The sequence below is a fragment of the Salvelinus fontinalis genome, chromosome 11 (assembly GCF_029448725.1).
Source record: "Salvelinus fontinalis isolate EN_2023a chromosome 11, ASM2944872v1, whole genome shotgun sequence".
Lineage (NCBI taxonomy): Eukaryota > Metazoa > Chordata > Actinopteri > Salmoniformes > Salmonidae > Salvelinus > Salvelinus fontinalis.
The window spans coordinates 4,353,528-4,370,315 of record NC_074675.1 but is presented as its reverse complement, the minus strand read 5'-3'; the positions used below and the strand labels follow the sequence as shown (position 1 = coordinate 4,370,315).

Here is a 16,788-nt window from a genome sequence, read left to right as displayed (position 1 = left end):
CAGGAGATGTGTTGTTGATGTGATTCTAGTCTGTCAGAACAGGAGATGTGTTGTTGATGTGATTCTAGTCTGTCAGAACAGGAGATGTGTTGTTGATGTGATTCTAGTCTGTCAGAACAGGAGATGTGTTGTTGATGTGATTCTAGTCTGTCAGAGCAGCAGATGTGTTGTTGATGTGATTCTAGTCTGTCAGAACAGGAGATGTGTTGTTGATGTGATTCTAGTCTGTCAGAACAGGAGATGTGTTGTTGATGTGATTCTAGTCTGTCAGAGCAGGAGATGTGTTGTTGATGTGATTCTAGTCTGTCAGAACAGGAGATTTGTTGTTGATGTGATTCTAGTCTGTCAGTACAGGAGATGTGTTGTTGATGTGATTCTAGTCTGTCAGAACAGGAGATGTGTTGTTTGAACTAGCAGTTTGTTGATGTGATTCTCATCTGACTGATAATGAGAGTGGGCAGGGCTGAGGCCTTTAGGACACACCCACTAGTGTAGAGAGGATGATATGGGCTGGTTGCTGTGCTGCAGTACCTTATCATTTCCTCATTTCTTCCCCTCACTGCATCTCATTTCACTCCTCCTCCTCAACAGTGACTAATCCAAGCCAGAAGCAGGTAGAAAAGAGCAGACGTTTTGAGCTATCCTACCAAGACCAAGCTACTACTACTGTCACTGTGTTACTAGCCAGCTCAGGTACTCTCAACATTCTCTGATTCACGTACAGGTAATGTACTACGTTATAGATGGAGCTGCTCTGTTATGTCATGTTATGTAATGTTATGTTATGTCATGTCATGTTATGTTATGCCATATTACGTCATGTTATGTCATAATATGTCATGTTATGTCATGTTATGTTATGTCATGTCATGTTACGTCATGTTACGTCATGTTACGTCATGTTATGTCATGTTAACTTATGTCACTTAAAAGTTAATTTGTTTTTTTATTACGCAATGTCATTTTAAATGAAGTTATGTTGAAGGAATCATTTAAGATTCTAGCACAATGACTTGAAGTCTACAGGTACATTAGCAATGCTACCGTACCTGTAGACTTCCAGTCATTGCGCTAATACTAGTTAGCATTGGCTCACAAAATAACCACTTCCTTCCTTCATACTGCAGAGACATTAAAATGGCATCCAGCAGTTCATCTGACTCTGAGTAAGTAGAACCAGGATGCCAGAATCTCTCATGATCCCTTCAACACTTTATTAAAAGTTATTCATTACGAAGTTATGTTATGTAATGTCATGGTTACCTCCGTAGATCGGTTGGCAGAATGTCTCTGCTGCTTTGTTGGGCAGTGATGGCTCTGCACCTCGCAACAGGTAAATATGAAACTTGAAATCAAACTGTGTTTGTAAACAGTTGAATTCAATGATTTGTCAAACCGATTAAAGAATTCCATCTTTGCTTTGTTAGACAGGTATCTCTTTATCCACATTATAGCAGGTGGTGTAAAGCCATAACACATAGGTTTTTCCAGCATCAGACTACGATTGATAATGTCAAAAGCCGCACTGAAGTCTAACAAAACAGCTCCAACAATCTTTTTATTATCAATTTCACTCAGCCAAAAATCTATAATTTGTGTTAGTGCCGTGCTTGTTGAATGTCCTTCCCTATAAGCGTGATGAAAGTCTGTCGTCAATTTGTTTACTGTAAAATTGCATTGTATCTGCTCAAACACAGCTCAAAATGCTATAAAGTATTTGAGGTGCTACTTGATCCAGCTTAGTTTGCACTTTCGGGATTATTCCATTAATTGCTTCCAATGTACCAGGTAAACTAAGTCAAGCACAGCTCTTGAACAGTACATACTGTCGGTGTGTTGTTGTTCCAGGGCTGGATGCTGCCTCGGGGGTGGTGAACACTACAGAGGATGAAGGGGTGGACTCCCAGTCACCATGCCCAGCCGGGTGGCATCAGAATGAGCATCGCTGCTTCTCCTTCTACCCCGTCTGGGCCACCTGGGCCACTGCAGAGGTAACACTTGTAATTGGGAGAGACTAATTTCTAATTACTACTACTATTTCACAACCATTGATATTTCAAGACTAGCAAGCACACATTTACTTCAGGAAATGTCCATTTCTAGCTAGCATTGATCTTTGCTCCCTGAGGTACTGGGCTTTAGCTCAGCGGGCTAACAGTGTTCTCTGGCTGTCCCTCTAGTTGTACTGCTCCCAGCACAGAGGGAACCTGGTGTCGGTTCACAGCCCGGGTCAACAGGTGTTTGTCCAGGATCTGGTGAGGAGACACACAGACCAGCCGGTCTGGATAGGAGGCTACGATGCAGCTGAGGTGAACTGGGTCAATAATTCATCAGTCAGTCAGTCTGTCAATCAATCTGTCAAATGTCTACAGGTTACAGAGGCAAAAGCTCAACGTACTTTCTGTTTAAAAACAATGAAGTGTTTTCAATCCATTAATGAATGTTTTTCTGTGAAAAGGAGGGGATGTGGCTGTGGAGTGACGGCTCAGCTATTGATGGTTTTTACTGGGAGGAGGAGGAGCCCAGTAACTCTGGACAGGGGGAGAACTGTATGGAGCTACACACTGGAGGTACACACACACACACACACACACACACACACACACACACACACACACACACACACACACACACACACACACACACACACACACACACACACTCTGAGCACATTGAAATAACTGAAGTGTGATTGTTGTTGCCTTGACAACAGGTGGTCGGGGCTGGAATGACGTGTCCTGTGGAGAGCTGAGGTTCTATGTGTGTTCTATGGAGACCAGGTAGCAGGCTAACACTGTCTTGTATCTGCACATGTTTATACAGAGACCATATTAACACCTAATTACATTCATGTATTTTTATTCCATTTTCTTGTAGATCTGGTTCAGCAGCCATGCCAAGTCATAATCAAACACACGAGAGAGGTAGGAACGTTTTGGCCCATTGCCTCGACTAGACAATAAGTTAATGTTGTTACAGGTGCAGCTTCTTGTTGAATGGGACTCTGATATTTAGAAGAAGACAGCTGTCTGATGATGGTGGCACTTGCGAACGCTATGCCATTTCAAAATTTAAAACATGTTGACCGGTCTGGAATTAAGCTTTTTGTCCTCCTAGAAAACCTCATCCTCTTGGATTCTCCCCTTTTTTTCAATTTCGCCTGTAATGACATACACAAATCTAACTGCCTGTAGCTCAGGCCCAAAAGCAATGTCAAACTCATCCCAAACCATCTCAACTGGGTTGAGGTCAGGTCATCTGATGCAGCACTCCATCACTCTCTTTCTTGGTCAAATAGCTCTTACACAGCCTGGAGGTGTGTTGGGTCATTATAGTCCCACTAAGTGCAAACCAGGGATGGCGTATCGCTGCAGAATGATGTGGTAGTATATGCTGGTTGAGTGTGCCTTGAATTCTAAATAAATCACTGACAGTGTCACCAGCAAAGCACCCCCACACCTTCACACCTCCTCCTCCATGCTTCACGGTGGGAACCACACATGCAGAGATCATCTGTTTACCTGCTCTGCGTCTCACAGATACACTGCGGTTGGAACCAAAAATCTCATATTTGAACTCATCAGACCAAAGGACAGATTTCCAAAGGTCCATTGCTCGTGTTTCCAAGCAAATCTCTTCTTATTGGTGTCCTTTAGTAGTGGTTTCTTTGCAGCAATTCGACCATGGAGGCCTGATTCACGCAGTCTCCTCTGTTACTTGAACTCTGTGAAATATTTATTTGGGCTTATTTGGCTCAAATCCATTAAGAAGGAAAGAAATTCCACAAATTAACTTTCCCGGTGACTAGCATTCCCGGTGACTACCTCATGAAGCTGAATGCCAAGAGTGTGAAAAACTGTCATCAAGACAAAGGGTGGCTTCTTTGAAGAATCTCAAATATAAAATATATTTTGATTTGTTTAACACTTTTTTGGTTACTACATGATTCAATATGTGTTATTTCTTAGTTTTGATGTCTTCACTATTATTATACAATGTATAAAAGAGTAAACATAAATAAAAACCCTTGAATGAGTAGGTGTGTCTAAAGGTTTGACTGGTACTGTAGTTCTGGATTGATGTCAATGCATGTCTCATCCATGGCCTGGGGGACGGCGGTATGCTCACGGGGATGGCCTTCTTACATCTCCCACCTCTATTGGAATCATTACATCTATTTATGTATTGTAGTATCTTGTGTGGCTTAATTGGTATGAACATGGCACTAGCAACACCAGAGTTGTGAGTTTGATTCCCATTGGGGTCACATATGAAACTAACTCCCTCCCTCCCCCAGAGCTGGTTGAAGAGGTGAGTATTTATGACGTCCTGTGGGAGACCAGTGAGAAAGTAGCAGATGAGACCCTCGACTCAGCCTTCCTCAGAGGAATGTATTCCAGACGTCTGCCTGCCCACTGCTACGCTGACTTCTGCCACCAGGAGGTGCTATACCTGGACAGAGTCATCACCATGCTGCAGGTGAAAAGAAAATACATGAAATAAAACGAATACCGTAAAGTTTTACTTACTATGACTGTGATACGTGGTTGTCGTGCCTAGCTATCTTAAGATAAGTTGCTCTGTATAACAGTGTAAATGTGTGTGTGAAACAGGTGCTGATCAGAACAGTCCAGGGTCCTCCAGACATCATGCTGTTTCTCCAGAGAACACATCAACGCTACCAGGAGTCTCTGAAGGAGGCTCAGAACCAAACTCCACCACACCTGGTAAGAAGCTCTTACAACAATCACCCTTAAAATCCAATGTAAGATAATATATCTTAATATACAATTTAAGATAATATATATTAATATATAATTTAAGATAATATATCTTAATATACCATTAAAGATAATATATATTAATATATAATTTAAGATAATATATCTTAATATACCATTTAAGATAATATATATTAATATATAATTTAAGATACTATATCGTAATATACAATTTAAGGTAATATATCTTAATATATAATTTAAGATAATATATCTTAATATACCATTTAAGATAATATATATTAATATATAATTTAAGATAATATATATTAATATATAATTTAAGATAATATATGTTAATATATAATTTAAGATAATATATGTTAATATATAATTTAAGATAATATATATATTAATATATAATTTAAGATAATATATATATTAATATATAATTTAAGATAATATATGTTAATATATAATTTAAGATAATATATATATATATTAATATATAATTTAAGATAATATATATATTAATATATAATTTAAGATAATATATATATTAATATATAATTTAAGAGGACTTATAGCAAGAAAAAGCAACTGGAACGTAGTAGGTGATTTATCAATTCTAGAAACCTTCCATAAACCTTTTCAATTACCCTTTTTGAACCTTTAACAATAGGGGGTGCTGTTTGCACTTTGTAATAATTTCGTTCCCAAATTAAACTGCCTCGTACTCAATTCTTGCTCGTACAATATGCATATTATTATTACTATTGGATAGAATACACTCTCTAGTTTCTAAAACCGTTTGAATTATTTCTCTGAGTGAAACAGAACTCATTCTGCAGCACATTTCCTGTCAGGAAGTGAGATTTCTGAAATCGAGGTCCCTGTTCTAGGGTCAGTTTATAAGTCCCATGCAAGCTATGGGGCTACATGCACTGCATACGCCTTCCTCTACATGTCAGTAAGCGGTGAGAATTTGAATGGACTGGATTGCACCATCTGGGGCACTATAAAGGCTCATGGAACGGAAGTACCGTTCTTTTCAACGGGGCGCCTGGCGCAAGAGGGACATCACAATGGCATCCTGAAAAGCTTTCGTTTTAGCAGTTCTATATCTCCGGCTATGATTTAATTAGATTTTTGTCTTAAAAACTTCATAAGGTAGTTAATTTAAACCGACTTATAGCAGTTTATATCAGTTTATTGCGATTTTCTGGGATTTCTTTGTGTTGCTCTATCGCGAGTTGGACACCTCTCAGGTGGGTGGCTAGCGTTAGCTGATATTTCTACAGGAGAAGAGGACATCTTTCAACCAAAAGACGATTGTTCTGGAGAAAGGACACCTTGCCCAAGATTCTGATGGAAGCTCAGCAAATAGTAAGCAGTCTTTATGTTGTTAATTCATATTTATGTTGACAAATGTCAAATAATAATTCCGCCATGAATTTCGGTGTGGTCTCGCTTTAGCGCACGCTGTATGCGTAGTAACGTTAATTTTAAAAATGTAACACAGCGATTGCATTAAGAACTAATTTTTCTTTCATTTGCTGTCCAACCTGTATTTTTTAGTCAAGTTTAAATTTAGTTACTGATTAGATTAGGTGCCTCTCCAAAGATTTCTCCCGACATTTTCTGGGCAGCTTGGCTACTTTTCTCATTGTATAACCACGATTGTGCCGCTAACTATGCACATTTTTGAACAAACTCTATATGCATTGTGTAATATGCTGTTATAGGACTGTCATCTGAAGAATTCTGAGCAAGTCAGTGAAAAAATTAATATATTTTGGTGGTTTATACGTTAGCGCTATTTTTGGCTTGAATCAATGCTGTTGTGATGTTTGCTATTGTGGTAAGCTAATATAACGCTATATTGTGTTTTCGCTGTAAAACACTTAGAAAATCTGAAATATTGGCTGGATTCACAAGATGTTTGTCTTTCATTTGCTGTACGCTGTGTATTTTTAAGAAATGTTTTATGATGAGTAATTAGGTAATACACAATGGTCTCTGTAGTTATTCTAGTTGCTTTGGTGAGAGTTGTGATGGTGGCTGCAATGGTAAACTATGATTTATACCTGAAATATGCACATTTTCCTAACAAAACACATGCTATACAATAAATATGTTATCAGACTGTCATCTGATGAAGTTGTTTCTTGGTTAGTGGCTATTTATATCTTTATTTGGTCGAAATTGTGATAGCCACCTATGAGGGGAAAAATGGTGGACAAAAAAGTTGTGTCTTTTGCTATCGTGGTTAGCTAATAGATTTACATATTGTGTCTTCCCTGTAAAACATTTTAAAAATCTGAAATGATGGCTGGATTCAAAAGATGTGTATCTTTCATCTGGTGTCTTGGACTTGTGATTTAATGAAAAAAAAAAAAAAAAAACTCATCAGATGACAGTCTGATAACATATTTATGGTATAGGATAGGTTTTGTTAGAAAATTGTGCATATTTCAGGTAGATATCATAGTTTACAATTGCACCCACCGTCACAAATGGACTAGAATAAATACATAGAGCAACGTGTTTACCTAATTACTAATCATCAAACATTTCGTAAAAATACACAGCATACACTAATCGAAAGACACAGATCCTGTGAATACAGACAATATTTCAGATTTTCTAAGTGTCTTACAGCGAAAACACAATAAATCGTTATATTAGTATACCACATATGCAAACGTTACCAGAGCATTGATTCTAGCCAAAGAGAGCGATAACGTAAACATCGCCAAAATATATTAATTTTTTCACTAACCTTCTCAGAATTCTTCAGATGACACTCCTGTAACATCACATTACAACATACATATACAGTTTGTTCGAAAATGTGCATATTTAGCCACCAAAATCATGGTTAGACAATGACAAAAGTTGCCCAGCTGGTCAGACAATGTCGTGCGCCATATTAGACAGTGATCTAGTCGTATACATAAATACTCATAAACGTGACTAAAAAATATAGGGTGGACAACGATTGATAGACAATTTAATTCTTAATACAATCGCTGATTTACATTTTTTAAATTATCCTTACTTTTCAATACAGTTTGCGCCAAGCGAAGCTACGTCTAACAAGATGGCGTCATAAGCGATTAACATTTTTCGACAGAAACACGATTTATCATAATAAATTGTTCCTACTTTAAGCTGTTCTTCCATCAGAATCTTGGGCAAAGAATCCTTTCTTGGGTCTAATCGTCTTTTGGTCGAACGCTGTCCTCTTGCCATGTGGAAATGCCAACTGCGTTCGGCATGAACTGGAAACCTGCCCGGCGCTTCAAAGTGTCTCAGAAATAAATGACCCAAAATGCGCACTAACCGGATATAAATTGCTATAAAACGGTTTAAATGAACTACCTTATGATGTTTTTAACTCCTATAACGAGTAAAAACATGACCTGAGAAATATTACTGGCTACACTAATGCTTGGAAAAAGAGCAGGTCGGTGTTCTCCGCGCGTCCGGCGCATCTGGAAAAGAGTTCCTACCTACAGGTTTTTTTCATTTATAGTGGCTGTGATTGCGCAATCGATACCATTCAAAGCGTCATCACGTAAAGGCATCCAGGGGAAGACGTAAGCAGTGTCCGTATCCTGATAGCGTTCACAGTGGCCTTTAAACTGACTCCAGATCAGGGGCCAAAATGTGTGAAACCTGACTCCATGTGAGGGAAATTGCTGTAGAATGAGTTCTGTTCCACTCAGAGACAAAATTCCAACGCCTATAGAAACTAGAGTGTTTTCTATCCAATAATAGTAATAATATGCATATTGTACGAGCAATAATTGAGTAGGAAGCCGTTTAATCTGTAATGCAATTATGCTAATGAGAAAACAGCACCCCCTGTAGTCGCAAGAAGTTAAGTAATTATTTGCATTTGTTTGCATATATCCCTGCATATAGCTGCACATTGATCTGGTACTGATACTCCCTGTATATAGCTCCACATTGATCTGGTACTGGTACTTCCTGTATATAGCTCCACATTGATTTGGTACTGGTACTTGCTGTATATAGCTCCACACTGATCTGGTACTGGTACTTCCTGTATATAGCTCCACACTGATCTGGTACTGGTACTTCCTGTATATAGCTCCACATTGATCTGGTACGGGTACTTCCTGTATATAGCTCCACATTGATCTGGTACTTCCTGTATATAGCTCCACACTGATCTGGTACTGGTACTTCCTGTATATAGATCCATTCTTGTGTATTGTATTTAAATCCTCCTGTTTTATTTGTTTTATTATGTTTTAACTGTGGATCGTTGGGAAGGGCTCGAAAGCATAAAGTCAACACCTGTTGAATTCAGAATATGTGACAAATAAAATGTAAATTAGATTTTGCTTCTCCTTTTACTCCTCCTCCTCCTCCATATCCTCCTAATCCTCATTCCTCTCCTCTACCTCCATCTCCTCCTCCTCTTCCTCCTCCTCTACCTTCATCTCCTGCGCCTACTCCTCTTCCTCCTCCTCCTCATTATTCTCCTCTACCTCCATCTCCTCCTCCTCTTCCTCCTCCTCTACCTCCATCTCCTGCTCCTCCTCCTCCTCCTCTTCCTCCTCCTCTATCTCCATCTCCTCTTCCTCCTCCTCCTCCTCCCCCTCCATATCCTCCTCCTCATTCTTCTCCTCTACCTTCATCACCTCCTCCTCTTCCTCCTCCTCCTCCTCCTGCCTACAGAACCTGTCCTCCATCCAGCCCTCTGCAGCCGTGCGTCAGTACCTCCAGAGCTTCCATGACATTGTGAATGAGGAGCCCATCTACTGGCTGGTGTCTCTACTGCCCAGAGCCCTGCTCAGACCTTACCTGGCACAGAACCTGCCCCTGGTTGAGAGGACCAGACCAGGCCCCAGCCCCTGCCTCTACCCCTGGCTAAACCTCTTCCCCTGCCCCTGCTACCAGTGGGGGGGAGAGGACATGCAGTCAGACCAGAGAAACCAGAAGGATGAGTCAGGGACATCTTACAGGTATATTGTTGATATTGATTGCCTATGGAGGTTTATAGTGTCTCAAGTCCACATTGTTGTGTTTAATCTTGTCAAGTGTGGTGATATTGTGGAGTGACTCTTTTCTAACCTGTCTCTCTCTCCAGGCATCTACTGGAGATGTACCAGGATGTGATGGACGTCTATAAGGCTGTCAACATCTTCAGAGTCCAGATGATCAACGAGAAGGCTCTCTTCACCTCCAGGTGCAGGTAGGTCTACAGTTAGCCTGACTTAGGTCTACAGTTACCCTGGTCCTGCTGTCTAATTCTACAGTTAGCCTGGTCCTGCTATCTAATTCTACAGTTAGCCTGACTTAGGTCTACAGTTACCCTGGTCCTGCTATCTAATTCTACAGTTAGCATGGTCCTGTTATCTAATTCTACAGTTAGCCAGGTCCTGCTATCTAATTCAACAGTTAGCCTGGTCCTGCTATCTAATTCTACAGTTAGCCAGGTCCTGCTATCTAATTCTACAGTTAGCCAGGTCCTGCTATCTAATTCTACAGTTAGCCTGGTCCTGTTATCTAATTCTACAGTTAGCCTGGTCCTGCTATCTAATTCTACAGTTAGCCTGACTTAGGTCTACAGTTAGCCAGGTCCTGCTATCTAATTATACAGTTAGCCAGGTCCTGCTTTCTAATTCTACAGTTACTCTGGTCCTGCTATCTAATTCTACAGTTAGCCTGGTCCTGCTATCTAATTCTACAGTTAGCCTGACTTAGGTCTACAGTTAGCCAGGTCCTGCTATCTAATTCTACAGTTAGCCTGGTCCTGCTATCTAATTCTACAGTTACTCTGGTCCTGCTATCTAATTCAACAGTTAGCCTGGTCCTGCTATCTAATTCTACAGTTAGCCTGACTTAGGTCTACAGTTAGCCAGGTCCTGCTATCTAATTCTACAGTTAGCCTGGTCCTGCTATCTAATTCTACAGTTACTCTGGTCCTGCTATCTAATTCAACAGTTAGCCTGGTCCTGCTATCTAATTCTACAGTTAGCCTGGTCCTGCTAACTAAGTTTACTGTTAGCCTGGTCCTGCTAACTAAGTTTACTGTTAGCCTGGTCCTGCTAACTAAGTCTACAGTTAGCTAGATCCTGCTAAACAAGTCTTGCCAGGTCTCCCTCGCAAAACAGGCTCTCAACCCTACGGATCTCTATAGCCTGGGTAACAGTCTATTTTGTGATAACATTCTACTCCTCGTCAACATAATTTGGCATATGACATGGAGTACAGGAAGTGGAATCCCAACTAGCAAATTTGGTTTGTTGAAAGTTGTGGGAATGTACATTTTTGGTTTACCATTGGTTCTGGGAAAACTTAGCCTGTTTTGGGAACCTTAAGTTTAAGGTAGCAGGGAGGTTCTGAGAACGTCTTACTATGGTTCCAGGGAGGTTCTGAGAACGTCTTACTATGGCTCCACGGAGGTTCTGAGAACGTCTTACTATGGTTCCAGGAGGTTCTGAGAACGTCTTACTATGGCTCCACGGAGGTTCTGAGAACGTCTTACTATGGTTCCAGGAGGTTCTGAGAACGTCTTACTATGGTTCCCTGAAAGTTTTCCTGGGAGGTTTTATTAACGCTGAGAGAAACGAAATTAAAGGGGATTTGGATTTTTTTTTTTACTTCCTTAAAACGTTCACTGAATGTTTCAATAATTATTTTATTGAAAGTGTGAGTTTTTTTTGGCTTAACTCTGATCTCTGTACTAATGTTTAATGTGTCTGTGATGTTCATCTCTGTATTAATGTCTCTGTGTTGTCCATCTCTGTATTAATGTGTAATGTCTCTGTGATGTTCATCTCTGTATTAATGTCTCTGTGATGTTCATCTCTGTATTAATGTTTAATGTCTCTATGATATTAATCTCTGGCAGCACATAATCACTGTGGTCATATGGGGCGGCACGGTAACCTAGTGGTTAGAGCGTTGGACTAGTAACCGAAAGGTTGCAAGTTCGAATCTCCGAGCTGACAAGGTACAAATCTGTCGTTCTGCCCCTGAACAAGGCAGTTCACCCACTGTTCCAAGGATTTGTTCTTAACTGACTTGCCTAGTTAAATAAAGGTTAAAAAAAATGTAATGTTGTCTCTTGCTGCAGATAATAGTTTAAATATCAAATAAATATCAAATAAATTCATTAAATCAATGAATATCTGATGTAATCAAATCCGCCTGTGTAATATTATCCTAGTTGGTTTCCCACTGGTGACGAGGAGGAAGTGGAGGACCAACTCAACCTGTGGTCTGTGGAGTCTGGACCTGACGTTAGGGTGAGTGATGTATTTATGCCATGTTTATCTTGTATTGAAATCAGTCGAGAATTGTGCACATTTAGTAATTTTTTATTTCACCTTTCACCTATTTCACCTATTTAACCTGGTAGGCTAGCTGAGAACAAGTTCTCATTTACAACTGTGACCTGGCCAAGATAAAGCAAAGCAGTTCGACACATACAACAACACAGAGTTACACATAAACAAACATACAGTCAATAATACAGTAGAAAAGTCTATATACAGTGTGTGCAAATGAGGTAGGATAAGAGAGATAAGGCAATAAATAGGCCATGGTGGCGAATGAATTACAATATAGCAATTAAACACTGGAGTGATAGATTGGCAAAAGATGAATGTGCAAGTGGAGATACTGGGGTGGAAGGATCAAGATAAATAAATAAATACAGTATGGGGATGAGGTAGTTGGATGGGCTATTTACAGATGGGCTATGTACAGGTGCAGTGATCTGTGATGATTAATAATGTGACTGTTTTTCTTTTTAACAATTACATGTATTTTCTAACACACACCCCCCCCCCCCTCCCAAAACAGTTATTCTTTGCAAAACCCCCAATTTAGACCAGCCCACTGAGCTTAGAGATGGACCGGCCCATCTGGCCCCAAACTGTCCTATGACCAGTCAGTTTCTGGTTTATAGTGACTCTATTGGGACAGCTATGTCAGGAGAGTCTTACAGATAAGATGTGTTATGGTTCATTGGGGTTGTTTGTCCCTTATTAAATGTGGTTGTTTCTGTCGCCCCTCTCTAGGTGAAGCTGTAGCAGTGCAGCTGTAGAATACAGGGAGCTGTGTGTGTTGGCTTTCACACTGGGCAGGACTGTTCCTCTTGTCAGACATATTCCAATATTCCACTTTTATGTTTGAAACTTCCTCCCCAAACACTAATGTTTAAACTGTATTAACGCAAAAAAAACACAATGAATGTACACATCTAATAATTGTCTACAAAGGAGCTACAATAAAATAAAAAATGTAGGTAATAAAATCAAAGAATAAAACTGTGTGAACTGTAAAACTGTATTTTCTCATGGGTGTTGCAATACAAATATTACACAGCCAATCACATTGCTGTGCTCTAACGCAATCTGAATTATTGCTCTGGCTAGCCAATAAACAGATGGTATGTAAACCTGATGAATAGATGAAACCCTTTCTCTTTGGGAAGTACCAAACGTAACTCCTGTTAACACTTTCACCCTTCTGCGTGGAACGTTATGAAGTTCCAATCCTGACGAGTGGATTGAGAAAAATATCTTTTTTTTTAAATCAGAATTGAGGGTCTGGATGACAATGTCAGATTTACATGTTGAGGAGCGAGGATAGATAGAAACCTGATGTTTCCTCCTGTCAGATTTACATGTTGAGGATAGTTAGAAACCTGATGTTTCCTCCTGTCAGATTTACATGTTGAGGATAGTTAGAAACCTGATGTTTTCTGCTGTCAGATTTACATGTTGAGGAGCGAGGATAGATAGAAACCTGATGTTTCCTCCTGTCAGATTTACATGTTGAGGATAGTTAGAAACCTGATGTTTTCTCCTGTCAGATTTACATGTTGAGGATAGATAGAAACCTTATGTTTCCTCCTGTCAGATTTACATGTTGAGGAGCGAGGATAGATAGAAACCTGATGTTTCCTCCTGTCAGATTTACATGTTGAGGAGCGAGGATAGTTAGAAACCTGATGTTTCCTCCTGTCAGATCTACATGTTGAGGATAGTTAGAAACCTGATGTTTCCTCCTGTCAGATTTACATGTTGAGGATAGATAGAAACCTGATGTTTCCTCCTGCCAGATTTACATGTTGAGGAGCGAGGATAGTTAGAAACCTGATGTTTCCTCCTGTCAGATTTACATGTTGAGGAGCGAGGATAGATAGAAACCTGTTGTTTCCTCCTGTCAGATTTACATGTTGAGGATAGTTAGAAACCTGATGTTTTCTCCTGTCAGATTTACATGTTGAGGAGCGAGGATAGTTAGAAACCTGATGTTTCCTCCTGTCAGATTTACATGTTGAGGATAGTTAGAAACCTGATGTTTCCTCCTGTCAGATTTACATGTTGAGGATAGTTAGAAACCTGATGTTTCCTCCTGTCAGATTTACATGTTGAGGATAGATAGAAACCTGATGTTTTCTCCTGTCAGATTTACATGTTGAGGAGCGAGGATAGATAGAAACCTGATGTTTCCTCCTGTCAGATTTACATGTTGAGGATAGTTAGAAACCTGATGTTTTCTCCTGTCAGATTTACATGTTGAGGATAGTTAGAAACCTGATGTTTCCTCCTGTCAGATTTACATGTTGAGGATAGATAGAAACCTGATGTTTCCTCCTGTCAGATTTACATGTTGAGGATAGATAGAAACCTGATGTTTCCTCCTGTCAGATTTACATGTTGAGGATAGATAGAAACCTGATGTTTTCTCCTGTTAGATTTACATGTTGAGGAGCGAGGATAGATAGAAACCTGATGTTTCCTCCTGTCAGATTTACATGTTGAGGATAGTTAGAAACCTGATGTTTCCTCCTGTCAGATTTACATGTTGAGGATAGATAGAAACCTGATGTTTCCTCCTGTCAGATTTACATGTTGAGGATAGTTAGAAACCTGATGTTTTCTCCTGTCAGATTTACATGTTGAGGATAGTTAGAAACCTGATGTTTCCTCCTGTCAGATTTACATGTTGAGGATAGATAGAAACCTGATGTTTTCTCCTGTCAGATTTACATGTTGAGGATAGATAGAAACCTGATGTTTCCTCCTGTCAGATTTACATGTTGAGGATAGTTAGAAACCTGATGTTTCCTCCTGTCAGATTTACATGTTGAGGATAGATAGAAACCTGATGTTTCCTCCTGTCAGATTTACATGTTGAGGAGCGAGGATAGATAGAAACCTGATGTTTCCTCCTGTCAGATTTACATGTTGAGGAGCGAGGATAGATAGAAACCTGATGTTTCCTCCTGTCAGATTTACATGTTGAGGAGCGAGGATAGATAGAAACCTGATGTTTCCTCCTGTCAGATTTACATGTTGAGGAGCGAGGATAGATAGAAACCTGATGTTTCCTCCTGTCAGATTTACATGTTGAGGATAGTTAGAAACCTGATGTTTTCTCCTGTCAGATTTACATGTTGAGGATAGTTAGAAACCTGATGTTTCCTCCTGTCAGATTTACATGTTGAGGATAGTTAGAAACCTGATGTTTCCTCCTGTCAGATTTACATGTTGAGGATAGATAGAAACCTGATGTTTCCTCCTGTTAGATTTACATGTTGAGGAGCGAGGATAGATAGAAACCTGATGTTTCCTCCTGTCAGATTTACATGTTGAGGATAGATAGAAACCTGATGTTTCCTCCTGTCAGATTTACATGTTGAGGAGCGAGGATAGATGGAGACCTGATGTTTTCTCCTGTCAGATTTACATGTTGAGGAGCGAGGATAGTTAGAAACCTGATGTTTTCTCCTGTTAGATTTACATGTTGAGGATAGTTAGAAACCTGATGTTTCCTCCTGTCAGATTTACATGTTGAGGATAGATAGAAACCTGATGTTTTCTCTTGTCAGATTTACATGTTGAGGATAGATAGAAACCTGATGTTTCCTCCTGTCAGATTTACATGTTGAGGATAGTTAGAAACCTGATGTTTCCTCCTGTCAGATTTACATGTTGAGGATAGATAGAAACCTGATGTTTCCTCCTGTCAGATTTACATGTTGAGGATAGATAGAAACCTGATGTTTCCTCCTGTCAGATTTACATGTTGAGGAGCGAGGATAGATAGAAACCTGATGTTTCCTCCTGTCAGATTTACATGTTGAGGAGCGAGGATAGATAGAAACCTGATGTTTCCTCCTGTCAGATTTACATGTTGAGGATAGATAGAAACCTGATGTTTCCTCCTGTCAGATTTACATGTTGAGGAGCGAGGATAGTTAGAAACCTGATGTTTCCTCCTGTCAGATTTACATGTTGAGGAGCGAGGATAGATAGAAACCTGATGTTTTCTCCTGTTAGATTTACATGTTGAGGATAGTTAGAAACCTGATGTTTCCTCCTGTCAGATTTACATGTTGAGGATAGATAGAAACCTGATGTTTCCTCCTGTCAGATTTACATGTTGAGGATAGATAGAAACCTGATGTTTTCTCCTGTTAGATTTACATGTTGAGGAGCGAGGATAGATAGAAACCTGATGTTTTCTCCTGTTAGATTTACATGTTGAGGATAGATAGAAACCTGATGTTTTCTCCTGTTAGATTTACATTTTGAGGAGCGAGGATAGAAAGAAACCTGATGTTTCCTCCTGTCAGATTTACATGTTGAGGATAGATAGAAACCTGATGTTTCCTCCTGTCAGATTTACATGTTGAGGAGCGAGGATAGATAGAAACCTGATGTTTCCTCCTGTCAGATTTACATGTTGAGGATAGTTAGAAACCTTATGTTTTCTCCTGTCAGATTTACATGTTGAGGATAGTTAGAAACCTGATGTTTCCTCCTGTCAGATTTACATGTTGAGGATAGTTAGAAACCTGATGTTTCCTCCTGTCAGATTTACATGTTGAGGATAGTTAGAAACCTGATGTTTTCTCCTGTCAGATTTACATGTTGAGGATAGTTAGAAACCTGATGTTTTCTCCTGTCAGATTTACATGTTGAGGATAGTTAGAAACCTGATGTTTTCTCCTGTCAGATTTACATGTTGAGGATAGTTAGAAACCTGATGTTTCCTCCTGTCAGAT

The 16,788-nt window shown here is 39.6% G+C and overlaps 1 protein-coding gene across 3 annotated transcripts; it reads left to right on the top strand.

Moving 5' to 3' along the window:
* The first annotated feature begins 540 nt into the window (after nucleotides 1-540).
* Nucleotides 541-13,075, top strand: LOC129864893 (uncharacterized). Of its 3 annotated transcripts, XM_055937200.1 has the most exons (14): nucleotides 541-724; nucleotides 1,128-1,166; nucleotides 1,272-1,333; nucleotides 1,849-1,991; nucleotides 2,181-2,309; nucleotides 2,459-2,570; nucleotides 2,714-2,780; nucleotides 2,878-2,924; nucleotides 4,298-4,479; nucleotides 4,614-4,727; nucleotides 9,435-9,721; nucleotides 9,847-9,951; nucleotides 11,932-12,010; nucleotides 12,788-13,075. In XM_055937200.1, the coding sequence occupies exons 2-14, from the start codon at nucleotides 1,138-1,140 to the stop codon at nucleotides 12,797-12,799; spliced, it is 1,368 nt and encodes a 455-aa protein (XP_055793175.1). In that variant the 5' UTR covers nucleotides 541-724; nucleotides 1,128-1,137; the 3' UTR covers nucleotides 12,800-13,075. The 3 variants fall into 3 exon arrangements, with proteins under 3 accessions (XP_055793175.1, XP_055793177.1, XP_055793176.1); XM_055937202.1 differs by lacking the exon at nucleotides 1,128-1,166 and having other exon boundaries at nucleotides 1,284-1,333; XM_055937201.1 differs by lacking the exon at nucleotides 1,128-1,166.
* The last annotated feature ends 3,713 nt before the right edge of the window (nucleotides 13,076-16,788 follow it).

Excerpts from the sequence above, each read along its gene's own strand:
- LOC129864893 (XM_055937200.1), top strand. The coding sequence starts at position 1,138 with ATGGCATCCAGCAGTTCATCTGACTCTGA. Across the intron at positions 1,334-1,848 it reads GGCTCTGCACCTCGCAACAG|GGCTGGATGCTGCCTCGGGG; the intron begins GTAAATATGAAA and ends TTGTTGTTCCAG. Across the intron at positions 1,992-2,180 it reads CCACCTGGGCCACTGCAGAG|TTGTACTGCTCCCAGCACAG; the intron begins GTAACACTTGTA and ends CTGTCCCTCTAG.